The sequence below is a fragment of the Mixophyes fleayi genome, chromosome 6 (assembly GCF_038048845.1).
Source record: "Mixophyes fleayi isolate aMixFle1 chromosome 6, aMixFle1.hap1, whole genome shotgun sequence".
Lineage (NCBI taxonomy): Eukaryota > Metazoa > Chordata > Amphibia > Anura > Limnodynastidae > Mixophyes > Mixophyes fleayi.
In genome coordinates this window covers 215,082,047-215,104,239 of record NC_134407.1, presented here as the reverse complement: position 1 = coordinate 215,104,239, position 22,193 = coordinate 215,082,047, and the positions used below count along the sequence as shown (strand labels likewise).

General features: G+C 42.4%; 1 protein-coding gene across 1 annotated transcript in view; it reads right to left on the bottom strand.

Moving 5' to 3' along the window:
* LOC142160018 (uncharacterized) overlaps positions 1-22,193 on the bottom strand; it is a 71,887-nt gene that overhangs the window by 33,244 nt on the left and 16,450 nt on the right. The window contains exons 6-7 of the mRNA XM_075214938.1: positions 20,627-21,824; positions 14,699-14,710 (exon numbers count right to left, since the gene is read on the bottom strand). Coding sequence (XP_075071039.1) covers positions 14,699-14,710; positions 20,627-21,824 — 1,210 coding nt within the window. The remainder of the gene's footprint in view (positions 1-14,698; positions 14,711-20,626; positions 21,825-22,193) is intronic.

Here is a 22,193-nt window from a genome sequence, read left to right as displayed (position 1 = left end):
CAACAGCAGATAGGGAGGGATAGGAGGTCCATCCTGTCATAACATACATGGGTGTAGTTTCATTTAAGTCGATCAAAAAATATCTTTTGAATTGCAGGAGCTATACAGTTTTGCATGACGGTTTAGTCAGAATTAATGATGGCCACACAGCTAATGACCTGAAATCATCCATGTTGTCTTATTTGGAATAACTGAGCATAGCTGGAAAATTCTGTGTTAATGGCTGTGACCAAACGAGTTTGATAACCCCTTATCCAGCCTGTCCCTCCTTTCTCACAAAATGTGTATTATAACATGTACTTTCTATAGAGCTTTGTTTTGTTCCCCAGCTCACCAGAGTGCAACGCAGTGTCTAATTACATGTGGATAAGGGAACATTGTAACTCATTGTAAATATGTATAATGTTAATTGTATAATGTTGATATGTCAGTGAAGTTGTTATTCATTGTGCTTAAAGTGAAGCCAGGTGAACAAGTTACGGCCCTGGTGGGGTCGCTCCTATAATACGGGAGGCCTTTATGATTTGATCGGTGGCACACGGTCTACCGATGGGCGAAGGGCTGGACCTGGATACTGCTCTATGGTGCAATCCTCACTTTGGGGAACTGATTAAGCTGGAGGGTAGTGTGATGTGGAGAAGGGCAGGAATAGATACCATTGGTCAGTTATATATAGATGGTCACCTACAATCATTTCAACAGCTCCAAGCTGTTTATCAGCTATCCAATTCAATGTTCTTTCGATTCCTACAATTATGTCATGTCCTGAATGCGCAGTTTCTAAGGAGCTTACCCCAAATTTTAGATTAAAAATGTATTGCTCTCTGTGGGTTCCTGTAAGACAATTTCTGTTCTGTATGCATTATTGTTGCCCCAGGTGTCTCTGGGAGGCCTAGACTCTCTCCGAGTTCAATGGGAAGGTGATTTTGGCGCACACGATGATGAGGAATGGAGTACGCCACTTCCTGTCCCCGTTTCAAACAAATACACTTCAACATGGTGCACAGAGTATACATGACCCCATCCAGACTTTGCACAATGGGTCGCCATGATGGACCAGAGTGCCATAGATGTATGGTCGCCCATGCACTTTCTGGCACTTGTTATGGGCGTGCCCTGTTGTCCGTTCCTTTTGGGTTAAGGTAGGGGGCCATATATCCTGTTTCCCTGCCATTGTGTCCTAAAACCTGTTTATTCGCCACCACACTCGATGAAAGCCTAGGTAACCCACTGTTTAAATATATATTTATCCTGACTTTCCTTGCAAACGTGGTTGTAGCTAGGATCTGGCTGGGTTCAGATCACCTTAATATCGTGTATTGGACCAACCTGGTGATGGATGTATGGAAACACGAGCGGGTTCTGTATGAAAGCCGTAGAGCCACGCATAAATACCACAAGGTTTGGCACCACTGGTACGAGTCACGATAAATTCCACATCCTCACCAGGATGTTCTGCTAGGGTTGGGTAGTCGCTAATGCTGTATCTAGCTCCCAGCCTTGCGTAGCTCTGTGTATAATAGTATTTTTGCTATTTCCATCGGTTGTCAATTTGTGAAACGTTATAGTTTATAGTTTGTTGTGATGCAATGCCCTTTTTACACCTGATATGTACTTTATGTGATTTACTTGACTACAAAAGGTTCACACGATCCTGTTTTGTACTGGACACGATTAGAAAATTGGGATGATTAGTTAGGATGCCTTATTTCTCTGTATGTTTGTTGTTAAAATCTTAATAAAAATACTTTAATTTTTTTAAAAAATGGGTAAGGATCAGGTTACAGGTGAAGGCCAATTAGTGTCCATTGTTCTCAACATGACTAGTCCAGACATTTTGTCTGGAACCCAGCAGGGGAGCTTCTGTGGAAGCACAGCTCATCTTCGCTCCCCCACCAAACCCCTGATCCAGCAACCACCAATGGTTAAGAGGGAGAGAGCCAGGGGTTTGCCCAGGGAGGGAAAGCACTGTGGAAATGTGACCCTGCCTATAGGGAACCACTCGAGGGGAGAAGGGGATGTTTATTCTGAGGATTGATACCTGAAAGGTGCAAGGTCTGGTTTTGAGTTGCTGTTCTCTACCAGACTACATCTGCAGATCCATGGACAGCCAGGTGACTGTAACTCCGTAAGCTAGTGGGGTAAGGGACAGATGATGTAGTAAACCCACCTGGCATTTATTTACTGTGTGCATATAATATTCTAGTGATGTTTTTATTACAATAAATGTACTGTTGTACTTTTCTAACTGCATTAATCTAAGTGACCATACAAACCCTAGAAGGTACTAGGTTGGCTTACCTGGCATAGTAAGGCACCCCTGGGTGGCCAGCCAGCGTGAAGTGGGTAGATTTGTGCCAGATAAACCCGGTATCTTCACAATGGTTTAGTCCGGTTAACACAAAGGTTATGTTGGTTGAGGGAATCACAATACCACCCCAGGTAAAGAGATATAGTCAGAGGAAGTCCTGACCAAAGCTTCGACTGTGGACCTACTGAAAAAATCAAAGAAAATGGTGGAAGAACAGCCCTGGTGACTGCAGCATGGCAATCACAAAATGGCCGCTTCAACATGACATCCCATTGCTGAGCAGGACCACGGCATGGCAGTCCCAAGATAGCCACGGAATAGAGACTGCACTGTCCATAGAGAGGGAACTCCAAGTTACAGGAGGCTTCTGAAACAGTGTTGTTGGAAGTTACTCCAAACCTGGCTACGAAGTGTGATGTCATCAGGCTGCACAGGAGAAGATGAATCTGTCTTTGTTTGGGATTTCGACCAGCAACAAATTTGTAGTACCGAAGGGCGCAGCACACGCTTTGACAGATTCGGAGAAAGCGGCAGATCTGATGAGACAATCCGCATTTTATAACGCCAAGTTAGCTCAAGCAATCCGGGGTGCAGTGTTGTTCTGTCATTTCTATTGTAATACATAATCCAGCGTGAGATCACCTCTCTGTGTTTGTAATTTATACCATCAGCTCTGTTTAATATCTTTAACCACTGTTTAGCTTTAAGATCTACCTATACTTTGCCAGGCTGAAATCTACCCAAATTATCAGTTCTCTGATTACACTGGGTTGTATTATAGCTTTGTATAGCAAAGTTATCTACCGCACCAGGTTATAATTAGGTTATACACCTCTGTTCAGTATAATACACAAAGTACTATACAATATACCTCATACATTACCTCCAGGTGTATATTATGTTTGCGGAAGGAGGCCATTCAGATAGCTCCTTTATGAAGCATTTGGAAATTGTATATTGGCTCATATACTCCCATATACAATGGTGATTCCATATGGTGAGTTGAAGAGAGCATATGCTTATCAAGACATTACAGTTTATCGACCTAAGAAAAAGTGCAGGTCATTGACAAAACATACTAACATTTGTTTTATACAGGAGACGGAAGCAGGATAGTGTATACCCCATTAAATGTCATATCCTTTGGCACTACATATAATGATAGATAAGTCAGTGATCTGGCCGATCTGTTAGACAAGATTACTGCCATTTATGACAATACATTCAGATACGTTGGGCAGGAGTTGAAAGTGATCAAAAATGAGCTCTTACAACATAACAAGGTGCTGGATTATATTACAGTCCAGGGTGGAGGATATTGTCTTACTTAAGAGTACTCTGTTTGGTTTACAGTGATGTTCATTTTATACCAATAATACTGATGATCCAGCGACTACAATAAACCAACATATTCAAGAAATTGAAAAACTTGAAAATTATTTCACTAGCCGACATCAGGGGCAAGATGGAGTCCTTTCAATTGGTGTTCTTGAATGGGAGGATGGTTCAGTGGAATATTTCATTTATTCCTATATGTGATTATAAGTGGTAATGGTGTGTGTGTGTGTGAAGATGTTCACGTGGTGTATGGGCCACCTGTTGTGTTGCTATGACTCCAGCCAAAATGATGCCTATTCTGAGTATGGATTAACGTCCCCATTATACTGACACTCCATAGAAAATCAAGGGTGGTTTGTAAGGATAGCAGCACAATGAAGTCTGCAGGGCCATTTTGCGTGTACATGTCAGTTTGCACAAGTGTATACTGGCCAATAGCCAGGTGACCCTACTTTCTCCAGGGTGTAGGCCAGTGCCTACTGCACATGTAACAGAGATAAGGTACTGGAATTTATTAACTAACCAATGGATTAACACCATTATGAATATAACCTAATATGTACTCTGTGTTGGGGGAGTGCCCATTGTAGGGTATAAGACCCTTTGTAACTGCATCAGGAGTCCTCATCTATGACCGACTGACGGTAATCGTGTTACAGACCTTGTTGGTGTTGACTGAAGTCTTATTCCTGTACATACGCGGAAAAGACTTGGAGCAGGGTCCCGGGAATACCTGTGATTAATCATCTAACCAACCATCTCTGTAGCTAAGTATATTGTGTTATTATCATCATCACATACAAGTTGTTTGTTGTAGTGTATCCATCAATTGCTGTTTTGCATCATTATCTTTTAAAAGCTGTTTATGTAATGAGATGGTTTAGCTAGCACGAGTATATTACAGAAGGTGAAGGAGCGCCTTCAGCCCAACCAAGCTACATTCCGCCTCTTCATTCATCCTCGCTTAATGAATCTCCTCAGGGGTCTCCATATCTCCCTTTATGTGGCTTTTTCTTTTACTTTGAATAAGTGGCTTACAAGGTTTCTGACTATTCATATTGAGTGTATTACAGATATTGTACGGTTTGCTGTGTTCTTCCTGACTATGTACCCCCTTCCCTTTTTTTTTTTTTTTTTGTCCTTCTCTTCCACCCTCCTCTACTTTCTGTACCCTTAAATTTTGAAAACTAATAAAAATACTATTGAAGATAAAAGCTGTTTGTTACACTTTCATATTAAAGGTGTGTGTGTGTCTACATTAACCATTTATATCCTCTAACTTGATTCCACTAGGAACAATGTCACAAAAGGGGTTGTTCCAAATGGGTCGACTGTGAAACTTTCCTGTCCCACAGCTTGAGCCAATGACCTCAGCTTTAGAGGTGCTTATTGTGCGATCTTGTAGAGCCCCGCATTGGATGACATTTTAGAAACCGTTTGTCTGTGTAGGTGGTGCAAGCGCTTTACACTAAGCTCCTACCTTATAGCAACTTTGGGTCTACCACCCACTCTAGCTATGTCTCTCCAACATCAGGATCTTATCGATTAAAGTAAGCAAACAGGTGTTCTTACACATACAGATCAGGTAACGGTAGAACGGGTGTAATGAAATGCAGCAGCTGTAGCGGTGCACAGATACATCTGATGAACTGAATGAACACCAGATCATTTTGATTAGAGAAATATATATATATATATATATATATATAATGTATTGTGTTACAGTCACATAACTACAGATTCATCTTTCCTTTCTCCACAACTTGACATCTCAGCATCACGTCTTCTGATCACGTACTTGGCAGTAATTATATTATCAATCTATAGAACTCACCTGAATGAAAAGCTGACATTGACATACAGACTCTCTTAACTTGTTCTCAACTGCAGTTGGTGTACAGGTAATAGCAGTCTGAAAGTTTATCTGGTTCCTCTCAGTCTAGACATGTGACTCCCATGCACATCAGGCCAGCAGTATCCTGCTCTGACCTCACACTCAGTCTTGTCATTCTTGTGATCTCTGTAATTGCCCTGGTTCCTAGGTCTCTATCTAGGGACATCTCCCTTGGAAGTTCAGCAACACTCAAGCATCAGAGCACAAAGTCAAACAGGCAGATGAACAGACCAGAATAGAATGAACCAGCATCAACCCACAAATCAACACTTCATACATTCGGATCCTAGCATCGAACTCACAGCAGCCCTCAAGGTGGCACACTCAGTATTTAAGCAAAAGGGGGCATTTTATTTAGGTATGTATGCAGGTGCAGTATTAGTGTAGGTGAATCAGAATATAATCAGTACAGGATATCACATACATAGGTGTTATTACCATCAGTGCTTAGGTTGATAATGTTGTGGTAGTTCTCAGAAAGGATCAGGAGTAACGTAACGTCGTGCATGAGGAGGACCATGAGTAACGTAACGTCGTGCATGAGGAGGACCATGAGTAACGTAACGTCGTGCATGAGGAGGACCATGAGTAACGTAACGTCGTGCATGAGGAGGACCATGAGTTACGTAACGTCGTGCATGAGGAGGACCATGAGTAACGTAGTGCAAGAGGAGGACCATGAGTAACGTAGTGCATGAAGAAAACCATGAGTAACGTAGTGCATGAAGAAAACCATGAGTAACGTAACGTCGTGCATGAGGAGGACCATGAGTAACGTAACGTCGTGCATGAGGAGGACCATGAGTAACGTAACGTCGTGCATGAGGAGGACCATGAGTAACGTAACGTCGTGCATGAGGAGGACCATGAGTAACGTAACGTCGTGCATGAGGAGGACCATGAGTAACGTAACGTCGTGCATGAGGAGGACCATGAGTAACGTAACGTCGTGCATGAGGAGGACCATGAGTAACGTAACGTCGTGCATGAGGAGGACCATGAGTAACGTAGTGCAAGAGGAGGACCATGAGTAACGTAGTGCATGAAGAAAACCATGAGTAACGTAGTGCATGAAGAAAACCATGAGTAACGTAACGTAGTGCAAGAGGAGGACCATGAGTAACGTAACGAAGTGCATGAAGAAGACCATGAGTAACGTAACGTAGTGCATGAAGACCATGAATAACGTAACGTAGTGCAAGAGGAAGACCATGAGTAACGTAACGTAGTGCAAGAGGAGGACCATGAGTAGCGTAACGTAGTGCATGAAGAAGACCATGAATAATGTAACGTAGTGCAAGAGGAAGACCATGAGTAACGTAACGTAGTGCAAGAGGAGGACCATGAGTAACGTAACGTAGTGCAAGAGGAGGACCATGAGTAACGTAACGTAGTGCATGAAGAAGACCATGAGTAATGTAACGTAGTGCATGAAGAAGACCATGAGTAACGCAACGTAGTGCATGAAGAAGACCATGAGTAATGTAACGTAGTGCATGAAGAAGACCATGAGTAACGCAACGTAGTGCATGAAGAAGACCATGAGTAATGTAGGAGGAACATGGCAGCTGGTAGCACATGGATACGATGTGAGGAGAGCAGGAGTCTAATAGGGGCTGATGGATCCTGACTCCCCCACTGGGCAGATACTTTTATCTCATTAGTTTGTACAGACAGAGGAGGGTGTAGAATAAGAGATTGTTGTAGTGACTGAACAAGGAGAATATGTGACTTCTGTATTTAGTGTGTATTACTCACCTGTGCCGATATCTGTAGGGATTTCCTCCTCCTTACACTGCTGATCACCCCTCACATACGTCTCTTCTTCTACCTTTATATCTTCTACTTTAAGAACAATCTGATCTTCACCCTAAGTAACACACAAAACAATAAAAAAAAAATACATATACTAAAGCCTGATTTAATAAACGGAACCCCCTTATAGCTTCAAGACCAGACCATATTTCAGGTTTTCCATCATCATCATCATCATTTATTTACATAGAATTAACAAAGACAAAAATCCGCACAGTGTTAGGACTTCACCTCATCCCTATATTGTCATTAATTAATGGATATAGGTGAGGGGGTGCTCTTCCCACTAGCGAGCATTAGGGAAAGAGGAAAAGAAATGAACATAAGAAGGCACTACTATCCTATTCTATTCAAAAATTAGTTATGAATATACCTATATTAATAATATTATTAAACATTTACATTGAACCCCAAGCACATCATTAAACCTTGGTCCATAGTGGTGAAATATTAAAAGATAGAGAGGAAAAAATTGCAAAAAAATGGTGTATATAAAATAATCACCCTCTCAGTGAGGCCAATAGGTGGGATCCTTAGTAATAAGCAACTATATTGTGACAGAATTTATTACATTTATTAACATGTGTTTTCAGCAATGAATAACTCATGAGATAAATAAATGTTTAATAATATTATTAATAAAGGTATATTTATTACTATTTTTTAATAGGATAGGAGTGTCTTCTTATGTCCATTTATTTTCCTTTTATTTACATAGTGCCAGATAATTCTGTAGCTCTTTACAATTGGGAATAAACAAAGTATTAAACAATACTGGGTAATACAGACAAAGAGGTAAGAAGGTCCTGCTCACAAGCTTACAATCTATAGGTCAATGGAAGTCGAATACATGAGGTTAAATCTATATATTTCATATTTGTCCAGCCGGATTGCAAAGGTAAAAAGTGATTTGTTTGCTATGTGATCCAGTCACACAGTAATGTTTGTCTGGGGTCAGAGGGTTGTGGTCTTGTGTAAATGATGGTAATAGGGTAACCTAGTGAGGTTAAGGGGGTGGTTGAGGAATATTATAAGCTTGTCTGAAAAGGTGGGTTTTCAGAGAACACTTGAAGGTTTATAGACCAGAAGTAAATCTTAATGTGCGAAGAATACCACAATATAAGATCACCAAAATGTGTCTAGAGATCATATATCTAGAGATAGTATTTTTGAAGTAGTTGAGACCCCCAATTACATTTACCTGTGGGATATTGTGAGTTTCCTCTATATGATCCTGTGAATTAAGAGAACGGGGATATCTGTCTGAGGTGTTTCTGTTACTGGATCCATCTGTAGGAAACACACAATAGCTGAATTATTCATATGTAATTATTTCAAAACTCCATTATCCTTTACAGTAATAAAGAGTTTCCTTTTACCCAGTGATGTGAGGGGCCGATGATTCTCCATCATCACGTCCTTGTACAGACCCTTGTGTCCTTCTAAATACTCCCACTCCTCCATGCAGAAATAGACAGTGACATCCTGACACCTTATAGGAACCTGACACACACAATGATACAGTCATCACCCAGACACATCCCCTGGTGTTACTGTATAATGTCCCATTCCCAGCAGTCACCTCTCCAGTCAGCAGCTGAATGATCTTGTTGGTGAGTTCTAGAATCCTCTGGTCATTGTTTCTCTCATGTATCAGTGAGTGAGGTGGAGGCTCCGTGATGGGGCTCTGGGTCCTGCTCAGTCCTGCTGACACATGGGGATGGCTGGTAGGTGACACACCAGACTTCTTCACCACTGTGTAACCCTGTGTATTAAAGGGGAAACAATCAGCACAAAGAGTAGATGCAATTCCCTTTATCACAGATCACGTTAGGCTATAATACTACTATAAACATAGACATATAATGGTCTCAGAAAGCCAGACTGAGTAATGCATAAAGCAGAACTCCCACGTAGGGAGCTGCTGTACAAAGACATTATTCTCTAAGCTCCATGGTTCATCTCACACCCCTGGCCATAACCTGGAGCTGTGTGATGCTGCAGAGGGCGGGGGTGGTTTGTGCGGGTTAATGATTGTATGAACCAATAATGTAATAACCAATAATGAATGTCCATGGACATGTCCCTCCCCATAACACAACCTACACCCAGTAACGTCCCCTCCTCACCCAGTTACACCTCCACATACATCACACACATCATACTGCACCTCGGAGGTCACTGACTACAGGTCACAGCTCCTCCTTCACCACTGTCTGTACAGTGTCCTTACCTAGTGCAGCAGCAATCCTGATTCCGACCAAGGCTATATCTGTGTGGTGATGTCTTCCCTGAGTCTCCTTTGGGTGATCTCATTTCCTCCCACGGAAACGTTACAGAGAACTCCCGGTTACTACAGTACAATGATTTCCGGTCCAAGATGAGCTTCAACAAAATGGCCGCCGCCGTGTGCAGAGACAGAGTAACTGGAGGCAGAGCTGCCTCTGATCAGCTAATGAGAGGGGCGTGTCTATGCAAATGAGGGCTTTGACTTCGGGGGAAGGGATTGTATTTTCTTACGCTGTGAGCAGCACGTGTCTTATTCTCACGTGACCAGTTCTAACCTCCAGCATATCTACACAGACCGACTGCAGATGGGCGGGGCTTACACGCGTGGGCGGGGCCTCGTCATACACTGGGCAGGTTGGGGGCGGGGTCCGGGATGATCAGGACCAGTGATTATTATGTACACTGAGCACATCCTCTGGTATAACAGGAATATATATAATTACTGCACTATATTTTATTTTTTCTATATGAATTTTTTTAATTTGAAGGAAACAAGATACTGAATGAAAATAAATTGAAGAACATTTAAGATTACTCCAGATTTATTGGGACAGTGGAGACACTCTGTTCATTGTAATTAAGGGACCTAGGCTATATGCTATTAGTGGCAGCCAGAGCCGTAACTTAGAATTCTAGCGCCCTGGGCGAGAAAGACAAATGCCGCCCCCCTAGCCCTCAATTTTAACCAAATTAATCTAAAATATTCCTAAATTGCGCCCCCTTTAGCGTTGCGCCCTGGGCGGTCGCCCCTGTCGCACAGCCCTAGTTACGGCCCTGGTGGCAGCGACTATCATTGTGTATTGATGCATAGTGCAGGGATACTAAATGTAGTAACGTAACTATTTAACATGCCAGGGCTCATTGGCAATGTAAAGAGAACTTTTGGCTACACCCTGTTTCCAGCCGCCGTCCATCTTACCCATGTGCCTGACAGCTGGGGCGTACTGTGATTATAAATTCATTAACCGCATACTTGCCTACTCTCCTGGAATTCCTGGGTGGCTCCTAAATTTTGGGGAGTCCTCCCAGACCCTTGGAAGAGTAGACAAACCTCCCGGAATTGCCAAAATTCACGGCATTAAATGGCAGAGGCGGGGCTTAATTGTATCATTAAACCCCGCCCCTGCTATTAAATGCTGTGAATGTCTGCATTTTATAGTGGAGACGGGGCTATGATGATGCAACATCACTACGCCTCCTCCTACCCTCTGCCACATGACGGGGGAGAGGTTTTCAAAGTTGCCATGCATGATTAACTGCCTCCTGCAGCTGTTTAGTGAAGCTGATGCTCTGTTCCCTGATTGGTCCCCTTCAGTATTTAAGGCAGCGAGGACTTAGCCACCCTGCCGGTTATAATGTTTGTGCCTCCCATTTGCTGACCTGCTCCCCTTTTCCTGTAGATACTCTGTTTTGATTGACTCCTGTTGTGACCACTGACTTGTTTCTGGACCATGCTTCAACTCTATTTGTCCCGGACCTTTGACTTTGTCTCTTGGATTTTCCCTGCTGCCAGCCCTGACCTTTTGGCCTGTCTATGACTATCCTTCTTGCTTCTGACCCACTACCTCTGGCCTGACCCTGGTTATCCATTTGCTGTGTCGCTGGTTCCTCTGTCTCCTACCACCGCGCTACGGTGACTGCACATCAGTTTTTACTACATTAGAGATTAGTCCTGGGGACATACAAGTACCTGTGAGTTCAAATAATTGTACGGGAAAGGCGGCTGCTATAGGTAAGGACCGCTAATATCAGTTCTAAAAGCTCCTGTCAGTAGCCGGGAAGCCCTAATATTATAACCGACCACAAGAAATTTATTGGAGGATTACGCTTCAAACTAGTCCAAAACAGCTTAGGTCCTGGCTGGCCAGATTTAGACTTTTTCTCAAGTGTTCCAGGAGCTCTCACAACGGTCGAGGAAGCTTACAAGTCTTAGGCCACCCTGGTGCCAGCTGTTGAACCCAAACTTAATCTCTTGGATCGCTTCTCCGGGAACTGGAGACTGTTCCGCAACTTTAAAGAAGGCTATAAATTCTATTTTCGCCTGAGACCCCATTCCTCTGGCTTTGAGCAGCAAATCTCCCTTCTCCAAGGAGACCCCTAGACCTGGTCCTTTGGCTTTAGTTCTAACAGTCCCACTCTCCAATCTGTGGATGCATTAACACCCTAGGGTTACTGTCACTCACCAGACTGTGAGTGCTTCTCGTATGTTTAGGAACCGTGGCCGTCCACCATCCTGAGGGTCTGCGCATGTGCAGCCCTTTCAAACCTTCAGTACATGTTCCTTTTAGTTAATTGGCTGATCAGGCAACACTCCCTATTTAAAGCACCTGCTGTCTATACCTCGTGGCCTGATCTTGGAGTCTCATTCCCCATGAGCCTCTGAAGGTGTTCCTGTGTTTCCTCGTGTATTCAGCCCTGCTGATTCCTGTGGTTCCAGACCACTTCAACTCTCCTGTGGTTTCCAGACCACTTCAACTCCCCTGTGGTTTCCAGACCACTTCTACTCCTGTGGTTTCCAGACCACTTCAACTCCCCTGTGGTTTCCAGACCACTTCAACTCTCCTGTGTTTCATCGTGACTACTCCAGCTGATTCCTATCCGCTGCCTCCGAGCACTTCAGTTATCAGCTCACTTCAACTCTCCCGTGTTTCATCGTGACTGCTCTAGCTGATTCCTATCCGCTGCCTCCGTGCACTACAGTTACCAGCTCACTTCAACTCTCCTGTGTTTCATCGAGACTGCACCAGCTGATTCCTATCCGCTGTCTCCGTGCTCAACAGTTCCAGCTTACCTCAACTCTCTCGTGTTTCATCGTGACTGCACCAGCTGATTCCTATCCGCTGCCTCCGTGTACCTGCAGTGCCCTACTCATCGCAACCCTCCAGTACTCCTCGTGTCTGCAGCCAGCTGATCCGCTCTCCGTGCTTCTACAGTGTTCCTGCCTGTGTCTACTCGCCTGTCTGCATTGGATCAATGCTCCGCTGCTGTCTTCTCTGCCATACCACTTCTACTCTTCAGTGATCTCCAGGTGACCAGTCCTATATACTACTGCTTCCTGAGTATTGTTTCCATCGTTGCTGGTCTACCTACCTGTGCGCTGCACCTACTTGGATTCTGCTTCCATTTCCCTGGGACTTCGCATCCTGCCGGCCTCCTACCGCTCAGGTATCCCTGCACTCCTTTCTGACAGCCTGCTCTTCTGAACCACGGTATGCATACTTATCATTGACTGTGCTCGTGTATTGCATACCTTGCTGGACTGAGTTGTTCTTCTCTGGAGTTGCCTATCCACTGAGACTATTGCCATCATTTGACTGTGTTACCTTGTAGTCTGGATAGTTCCTGTGACTTTGTATATTTGTGCAGTGCTGCTCAGTTATTAATACTTTGTGCATATCATCGTGGCATCAAGTTCAGTGTGCCCGTGTATACTCTGCATTACATTTATCTCCCTGTGCTCCTCCTCACATATATATTTCAGTGGTACAACTTGCTAGAGGCAGACCACTGATTCCTGTTCCCTGTGTCACCCGTTTCCAGTATCCTTCCACATAGCAGTGGTACAACTTGCTAACGCAGACCACTGACTTCCCGGATACCTTCACCTGGATTCCATTCCTTCACCTAGACAGCGGTACAACTTGCTAAACGCAGACCACTGACTCTCATCACCTCCTCGTTACTTCTGGACATTCCTCCTCACTATAGCAGTGGTACAACTTGCTATCCGCAGACCACTGACTACCCTCATGTTTCCTTTGTCCATTCAGTTCCTCGTGTACTATTACCTATATATTACCAGTGCTGCTAGTCATAGACTTTCCACGAGCATTCTCTACCATCTGCTGTCTCCTGTTCCGTGATCACCCCGCTACCAGAGTACCATATTACCACCTATATTGCTCTGGTAAGTCCATCACCTGGTGATCCCTGGGTAAAGACTCCTAGTGCCCGTGACAGTTACTGTATGTTGACCCTGGTCGGGTGGCCTCCACCAAATCACATCTCAGATCTCTAAATCAGGGATGACAAACCGCTGAACAATATTGTGCAGAGTTTAGGTGCTGGTCCACTGACAGCTTGTGGAATGATCCTGCACCTCAAAGCCAGTTTCATCTCGGCTTGTCCGATCAGATTTAAGGCTCCCTAGCCTACCTCGTTGGAAAACTTAATGCAGCTCGCCATTAAAATAGGGAAATCAAGGAAAGGATAGCTGAAAAGAAACCACCATCTTACTTTTCACCTTCATCATCATCATCATTTATTTATATAGCGCCACTAATTCCGCAGCGCTGTACAGAGAACTCATTCACATCAGTCCCTGCCCCATTGGAGCTTACAGTCTAAATTCCCTAATATATACACACACTCACACAAAGACAGACAGAGAGGGAGACAGACAGAGACTAGGGTCAATTTTTGATTGCAGCCAATTAACCTACCAGTATGTTTTTGGAGTGTGGGAGGAAACCGGAGCACCCGGAGGAAACCCACGCAAACACAGGGAGAACATACAAACTCCACACAGATAAGGCCATGGTCGGGAATCGAACTCATGACCCCAGTGCTGTGAGGCAGATGTGCTAACCACTAGGCCACTGTGCTGCCCTTCTGCCTCATATCCTGCACCAGTGGATGTTGCTGAACCCATACAGCTAGGGGCCTACCGTCACTCTACGAAAGAAAGAACAAGAAGACTTTCCAGGGCTTTTGTCTGTACTGCGGCAACAAAGGCTACCTTCTTCACTTCTGTCCTAACAAGGCGCAAAAATATCAGGGGTAGTGGATAAGGGAGAGGTCCATTTAGGTCTTCAGATAATCTCTTCCAAGAACACCCTTCTGGTTCCCGCCAGATCTTCAGCGGCTCTCATTCTATTGCCATTTCTGCTCTTCTGGATAGCGGTGCTGCCCTAGCAGCTTCCTGGATTTTGGATTCGCTAAGCCCTTGGGTATCCCATCTGTGAAGATCGATTCAGTGATCACGGTCTGTGGTCTGGATGGAGGTCCTTTGCCTGGTGGCAAGATATCTTCCAGGACTCCACCACTCCAACTCATGGTGTGAACTCTCCATTCTGAGACTCATGTCTTTGTATCTGGTCAGCTGCCCCTCCGTTCTGCTTATCTTGGGTAACCCCTTCTTCCATCTCTACAATCCTCTCACCCATTGGAGTAAGGGAGAGATCATCCGCTGCAGTCCGGCCTGCTCATCTGTCTGCCTGACCCTGCCCCCTCCGTCTTTTCTAAGAAAGCAGCTGACTCCTTACCTCCTCATCGAGTGTACGATTGTGCCATAGACCTCATTCCGGGTACCAAGCTAGCCAAGGTGAAATTATATTCTCTTTCAGTTCTTGAAGTTAGGGCTATGGAAAGTTATGTGGAGGAAAACCTGCAGAAAGGCTTTATTAAAACTTCTAAGTCCCCAGCCGGAGCCAGATACTTCTTTGTGTCCAAGAAGGACGGGAGCCGACGGACATACATAGATATCCAAGGTTAAAACAAGATCACTGTAAAAAACACTTACCCCACTCCCTCTCATCTCAGCCCTCTTAGACCAAATAAAAAAAAACACAATCTTCTCTAAGATTGATCTTTGCGGAGCATCCGAATAAGAGTGTCAGACGCCATCCCCGCGCCTTCTCGCTGGCTGGGGACGGATGCCTTCCTTCCCCGCCGAAGCGCCCCGTTACGCTCCTTCCGGTCGTTGTCAGGTCGCATGTGACTTCCTGTCAGCGGTCAGTGCTTCTCATGCGCTCCAGCATCCCGGCCGTCACCTTAACGACCAGGACGTCATTTCCTGTTCCTGCCCGGCCGTCACCATGGCAACGGCCGGACGCCTCTGCTATAGCGCTGCGTCCCGGCGGTAGGCTGATTAATCTAAGGTCTGGTTTACAGGCATTAGCCTGCATCTGGGTATTTTCAGGGACAAGCCCTGATTGGCCCTGCTCTGTATGAGCAATTAGTCTGCAGCAGTGTATCCTACTCCTGATTGGTCTGTACTTGTATTTAAGGCAATGGGGTCTGCTGCCTCATTGCCGGTTGCTGGGGCTTGTAGTTTCACAACATCTGGAGGGCCGCAGGTTGGACAGGCCTGCTCTATTCAATACATTCAACTCACATTTTCCATCAGCGAGGAGCTGTGTCTGCATGTCCTATCCAGCTGGAAGCAGGGGAGGAAGAGAATTTCACTTCCTCTTGTTACAGGATGTGAGGAAACTGGGAGCTACTGGACTGAGAACTTTGTATTCATCACCCGTTTCTCACGGATTAATGTACTTTTTAATCTTTGGCCCAGTCTAAGTATATACACCAGAGCATCGGTGTATTATGTGTATTATTATTTCATGTTATTAAGTACATATTGCCCTTGCTGTTACCTGCAATAGTGTATGTAGTATATATATAGAATATTTCTATACTGTGTGAAAATTACAGGACAGCAGCAGTCATTTTGCTTGTGTTAGCTAATGTAATTACCATGTCTCAAATGTCCATTGTTATGTGGTGCAGCTTAGATTTGGTTTGTAATCAGAACAATGAGTTAGCTAGCTGGCAGCCCATGTTAATTAGCTAGGTAATCTGAGAGGTAATGAGGTTAGAACTTCTAAATGATATGTAATGTGCCTCCACACTAATATATTGGCTGAAATAGCATGGGGAAATGTATCAATACGTATAAATGTTATTGGATCAAAATGTATCACAGAATAATATTGTATAACACTGCTGATACAATGTGTCAAAAGTCTTATTGTTTTATGTAAGCGTATAGTGTCATTCCCTGCTGTAATATTGTAACCCCATGTGTAGTGTATTCCGCCAAAACAGCTACTTGAGTAAAGCCATTCCATTGTATAATCAAGATAACAGGGACAGTATGTCTTGCAGCTAAAGGGTCACTTCTGTAAGGGGGAGGTTTGAGACATTTGACCCTACTTCCTGTGCATACAGCTAAGAATATAGGGAGATGAGAATGCCAGAGGAGCTATTCTAGCTTAGAGAATCCTGGTGTACAAGACATATATATTCTGGTCTACCCGAGTGAGTTGAATCCCACAGAAGCTAACTGCCATCCCAGCTAATGGTGGTATCCTCACACAGGATATCAAACCTTTCCTTTGGGTGAAGTTAACCTTCCACAGGAAATAGGTCACAGCATTTTACATGCTAATGGTAATGACCTAAACAGGATTTCACAGACCCCATGATTGTAGTGGGGGAGGGAAACTACATGTGTGCATTATAGTAATTCAAACATGGCAGAATCTGGTATATATTACAAAATTGTATATAAAATAATAAAATATGTATATATATATATATATATATATATATATATATATATATATATATATATAATCTTCTTCACCCCACTACTTAAAATACGTAAGTAAAGTGACAATACACCAGGCTGGTCTTTAAAAGCCACACCGGCACATTTATTAGTGAGGCGAAGACTCCTAAAGTTTATGTAAGTTTTATATATCTAAAATATCTCTTTAAATCAAGCAGTGGTTTAAGGGTAACTTTGGGTGCAGCAAACACAATAAATACACAGCAATTTAGGTACACACGTTTCTACTATATCAAATGAACAGGACTAATACTAAATACACTTTAAATGTGTCTCACTTGTTATATACCACTAAAAGGGACCTCTAACCCCTTTAATTGCTATCCTGCAATATTACTCTAGTCACAATACTTCCCACTAGCGATATATATTAACCTCAATAACAATTGCTTCAATTTCACTAGCACATATTATACAAAAACATTTGTATAATAAACAGATGAGTGCAATTATGCAGCCTTTCTAGCAGGTATTACTAATGGGTATTTCTTCATCTCCTTCACAGAGCCAACGGGCATTACGGCTGCAAATAGCACAGATCAATGTCAGTTATCTGTATTCCTCAAACACAGATAATCCCTCACAGCAGCACTTACTTGTAATCTTACTCTTCTCCAATAAACAGTTACTTTCTCCAGGCGATTTGATAAACCACACTCCCTTGTCTGTCTTTCCTCTAATTTGACATGAATGTAGAATACACATTACACCCCCGCTGTGCCCTCTTTTCCTCTTAGGTGTAAGCATACAGTCACTTTAGTACAATCTGGCTCCTCAACACACAGTTAGGGCTTTTCCCACAGATAGTAAATAATGTCAAGGTGTTTGGTGTAATTTTCCTCAGTTTTAGTCTCTATCCCCTAACTATCTTTCCCTACACGACACCCTTGTTACTATATCACAGTCACGAAAAATGGTATTATAAAATATTCTTCAGGTCTACCCATCTATTCCCTACCTAACTAGTAACAAAATGAATCAGTCCAAGTAGATTGATTACAAAGTAAACATGGGTTGCTGGGCTTACTGCACTCCGGTATCTGGTAAGCTCTCCCACTCTCACTCTCCTTAATCTCTATGTCTCTCAGACTCCCGTTACTCTCTCTCTGACAGGCTGCAGGGGTTTCCCCCACAAGATGTCTGGCTCTCAGAATCTCCAACTGTCATTTGTAATGGCTCCTTCACACACTCCCCCTCCCCACTGCATGCTGGGAGATGTAGTTCTCTGCTGGCAGGGGAGCTATCTTAAGTGTATGTGCGGCCCGCTTAGGTCGACTCTACACTACACAATGCAGAAATTGGATTAATTTGGTAAATAAAATGTATCAATTTTTAGTGTAATGTTGCTTATTTGTAAAATAATACACATCATGTTTATTGATGAATGTTCTATTTTGAATGTTTGCTAAACATACGCTATACATAAAGAGCAGTGACCAGGACACAGTGACGGCACTTCTACCATGTCTTAGAAAAACATGGTGTTTGTGGCCTGTTTAAAATTTAACATCTTAGAACGAAGACGGAAGGGGAATGCTGGATTGGATGCTCCAACCAAAGCAGCCACAATAAGAAGGTAAGCTAATTTGTTTTCTTAATTTGCTCCGAATATCTGAACCTAGGTTCTCTGATTTCGTCTTCTGTTGTTGATTGAAACCGAGTGATTTAATTCTAATATGAGTATTTGGTAGTACGAGGTATATATGAATAAGATATACATCATTTATACAATGCAAATTACATGTTATCTAACATATATGTACCAATAAAATGCTGAAATATTTTACGATTAAAGTTAATGACTGGACAATCAGTGTTTTCAGGCAAGTGTTTAATTTTGAAAAGGACAATGAACATCAGAGTGGAAATTTCTATCACCGCAGTTATGTCACAATGAAACGAGAAGAGATGGGGTCGGTGGGAACATATGTAACACAAAAACATTTTTGAGAAATTGAGTAATAAGGCCACTGTAAATAAATACTAAAAGCAAAGTTAAGATAAATCACAAAGAAATCAACCTGCTTAAACATAACCCAGAAATCCAAAGAGCTTGCAAAGCTGAAATATAAACCAGCAATCAAGTTCCCAAAATGACAGAATAATCCCTACAGATGTCAGATGGATTATATTCAGTAATGAAAGAGTTGTAGTAACTATTGTCTGACTGTTACCGACCTGGCTTGTCCTGGACTTTTTATTCTTCAGTGTCCCTGACCTCAGCTCGTACTCTGACTGTACCGCTCTATGTGATATGTCACATAGATGTCTCACAGTTCATTGCGGCTGGCTTTTTTTCCCCTTTCTTCAACTTTCTACCAAAGTCTTTCAACTTTTACTTTTCTAAGTTTTCAACAAAGTTTGAATTGTCCTTTCAGAGTTGTGAAGTGTTATTGTTTTGGCCCTTGTAGTGCTGCAGTTTCTCTCATCTGTACACCACCAAATAATCTCCATCTCCCGATCACCACTGCGAAAGGTGAGATTCAGTGAAGGACATATTAAGGACATTGTGACTGATTCTTGTTATTCCTGTGATCGTGGGATTATGTGAATATCAATATCCCTACCTAATAGCAAACTGGGAGGCGATCCAGAGGAAGGACAGTTATAGCAAAAGATATGGTGCAGCGAGGTAACACGCCAACGTACGTTTCGCTCAGTAGCTTTAAGGCCTTGAAAAAGCAACTGAGCGAAACGCATAATCCGCGATCACAGGAGATAGGATTTTTTTATCTCCTTTTTTATGCAGTATTATCTGCTTAGCACGAGTCTTATTCCTCTGTATTTTTATTAGTTTCTCCTATCAGTAATTATATGAAGTTTACCTATGCAAGTTTACAAGTATGATTAAGCATTGACAATAGGAAGAGAATCCATTGGTAAAGGGGTATTTGTTTTCCCCTCATTGACATACAATTATTTATCAAGGTAGATCTAGTGGAATTGGGAAACCAATTGAAGTCCTGACTCTCTTGATAATTAACCTAGATCATTAAACAAATAATTGGAGGATATGTTTGCATTATGAATTTCAGTAACACTTGAAGATTAAGTTACAAGTAAAACTGCTTCTATATTTTGTTATAACACCTAATGGCAGCAACGAGGTCATGCAATTCATTTTGCATTTTTTAATTCACTACAAACACTTTTGTAATCAATGGTATTAGTTATTTCGGTCTTTAGCCAACCAAATCTACAGTTTTAATGTATATCTAATAAAAATTTATATTTTAACTTATGACCACCCCGGAGTGCCCCTATAACACACATTCTTTTCTCCTTTTTTTTTTGATGCCTTACTGACTGTGTTGGGTGCACCCTCTAAGGGAAAAAAAAATGTTTTCCCTTAAATATATAAATAATTCCTGACACATTGAAGGGAAAGGTCTAAGAATTTACACCGGGTGCGGTGATTCTCTCTCTTGTTCAAATATTATGGTATGTCAAATACTGCTGCAATTCACGATTACTGTATTTCTATAAACCCAAATAAATTGTGTTTCTTCATGTGTGAAGTCGTTGATGTCTAACAAGTTGCAATTTGAATGTAAAACATTTCCCACATTCAGAACATGAAAATGGCTTCACACATGTGTAAACTCTCTGATGTGTATCAAGCACCGACTGCCATCTAAAACATTTCCCACATTCAGAACATGAAAATGGCTTCTCACCTGTATGAACTCTCTCATGTTTATTAAGATCTGATTTATGTTTAAAACTTTTCCCACATTCAGAACATGAAAATGGCTTCTCACCTGTGTGAACTCTTAGATGTATGTCAAGCACCGACTGCCATCTAAAACATTTCCCACATTCAGAACATGAAAATGGCTTCACACCTGTGTGAACTCTCTGATGTGTATCAAGCACCGACTGCCATCTAAAACATTTCCCACATTCAGAACATGAAAACGGCTTCTCACCTGTGTGAACTATATGATGTGTATAAAGTGCTGACTGCTGTCTAAAACATTTCCCACATTCAGAACATGAAAATGGCTTCTCACCTGTGTGAACTCTCTGATGTGTATAAAGCGCTGACTGCTGTCTAAAACATTTCCCACATTCAGAACATGAAAATGGCTTCTCACCTGTGTGAACTCTCTGATGTGTTTCAAGCGCTGACTGCCGTCTAAAACATTTTCCACATTCAGAACATGAAAAAGGCTTCATACCTGTGTGAAGTCTCTGATGTGTATTAAGATCTGATTTATGTTTAAAACTTTTCCCACATTCAGAACATGGAAATGGTCTCTCACCTGTATGAATTCTATGATGTTTAGTAAGATCTGATTTATGTTTAAAACTTTTCCCACATTCAGAACATGGAAATGGCCTCTCACCTGTGTGAACTCTCTGATGTGCATCAAGCGCTGGCTGCCGTCTAAAACATTTCCCACATTCAGAACATGAAAAAGGCGTCACACCTGTGTGAAGTTGTTGATGTCTAACAAGGCGTGATTTGAATGGAAAACATTTTCCACAATCAGAACATGCAAGTGACTTTTTACCAGAGTGAGTTTTCTGATGAGTAACAAGATATGATTTCTGAGCAAAACATTTTCCACATTCAGAACATGAAAATAGTTTATCATCTGTATAATCTGTACTGTGTGTAACAATATCAGAGTTGTTAAGTGAACATTCCTCATTAATTGAAGGATCAGATGATATATTTGCACAGTGAAGTAATCGATGTATATTTAAGGTAATGGGGTTTTCTCCTGAAGAATTTTGTGTGATGTCGGTATATTCCATTTCACATTGTGGAGATAAAATAAGATGTCTCTCCGAGTTATTCCAGGTGTGTTGTTCATCTGCTGGGAATAAAATAAATATATGAAAATACACATTTCTGCAGAACAGATTTGTTTTTTATTATAACAAGTGGATTGCAATACCCCAACATTAACATTAATTTATTAACTAACCTATGGATTAACACCATTATGAATATAACCTAATATGTACTCTCTGTCAGGGGAGTGCCCATTGTAGGGTATAAGACCCTTTGTAACTGCGTCAGGAGTCCTCATCTATGACCGACTGACGGTAATCGTGTTACAGACCATGTTGGTGTTGACTGAAGTCTTATTGCTGAAGACTTGGAGCGGGGTCCCGGGAATACCCGGGTGATTAATCATCTAACTAACCATCTCTGTAGCTAAGTATATTGTGTTATTATCATC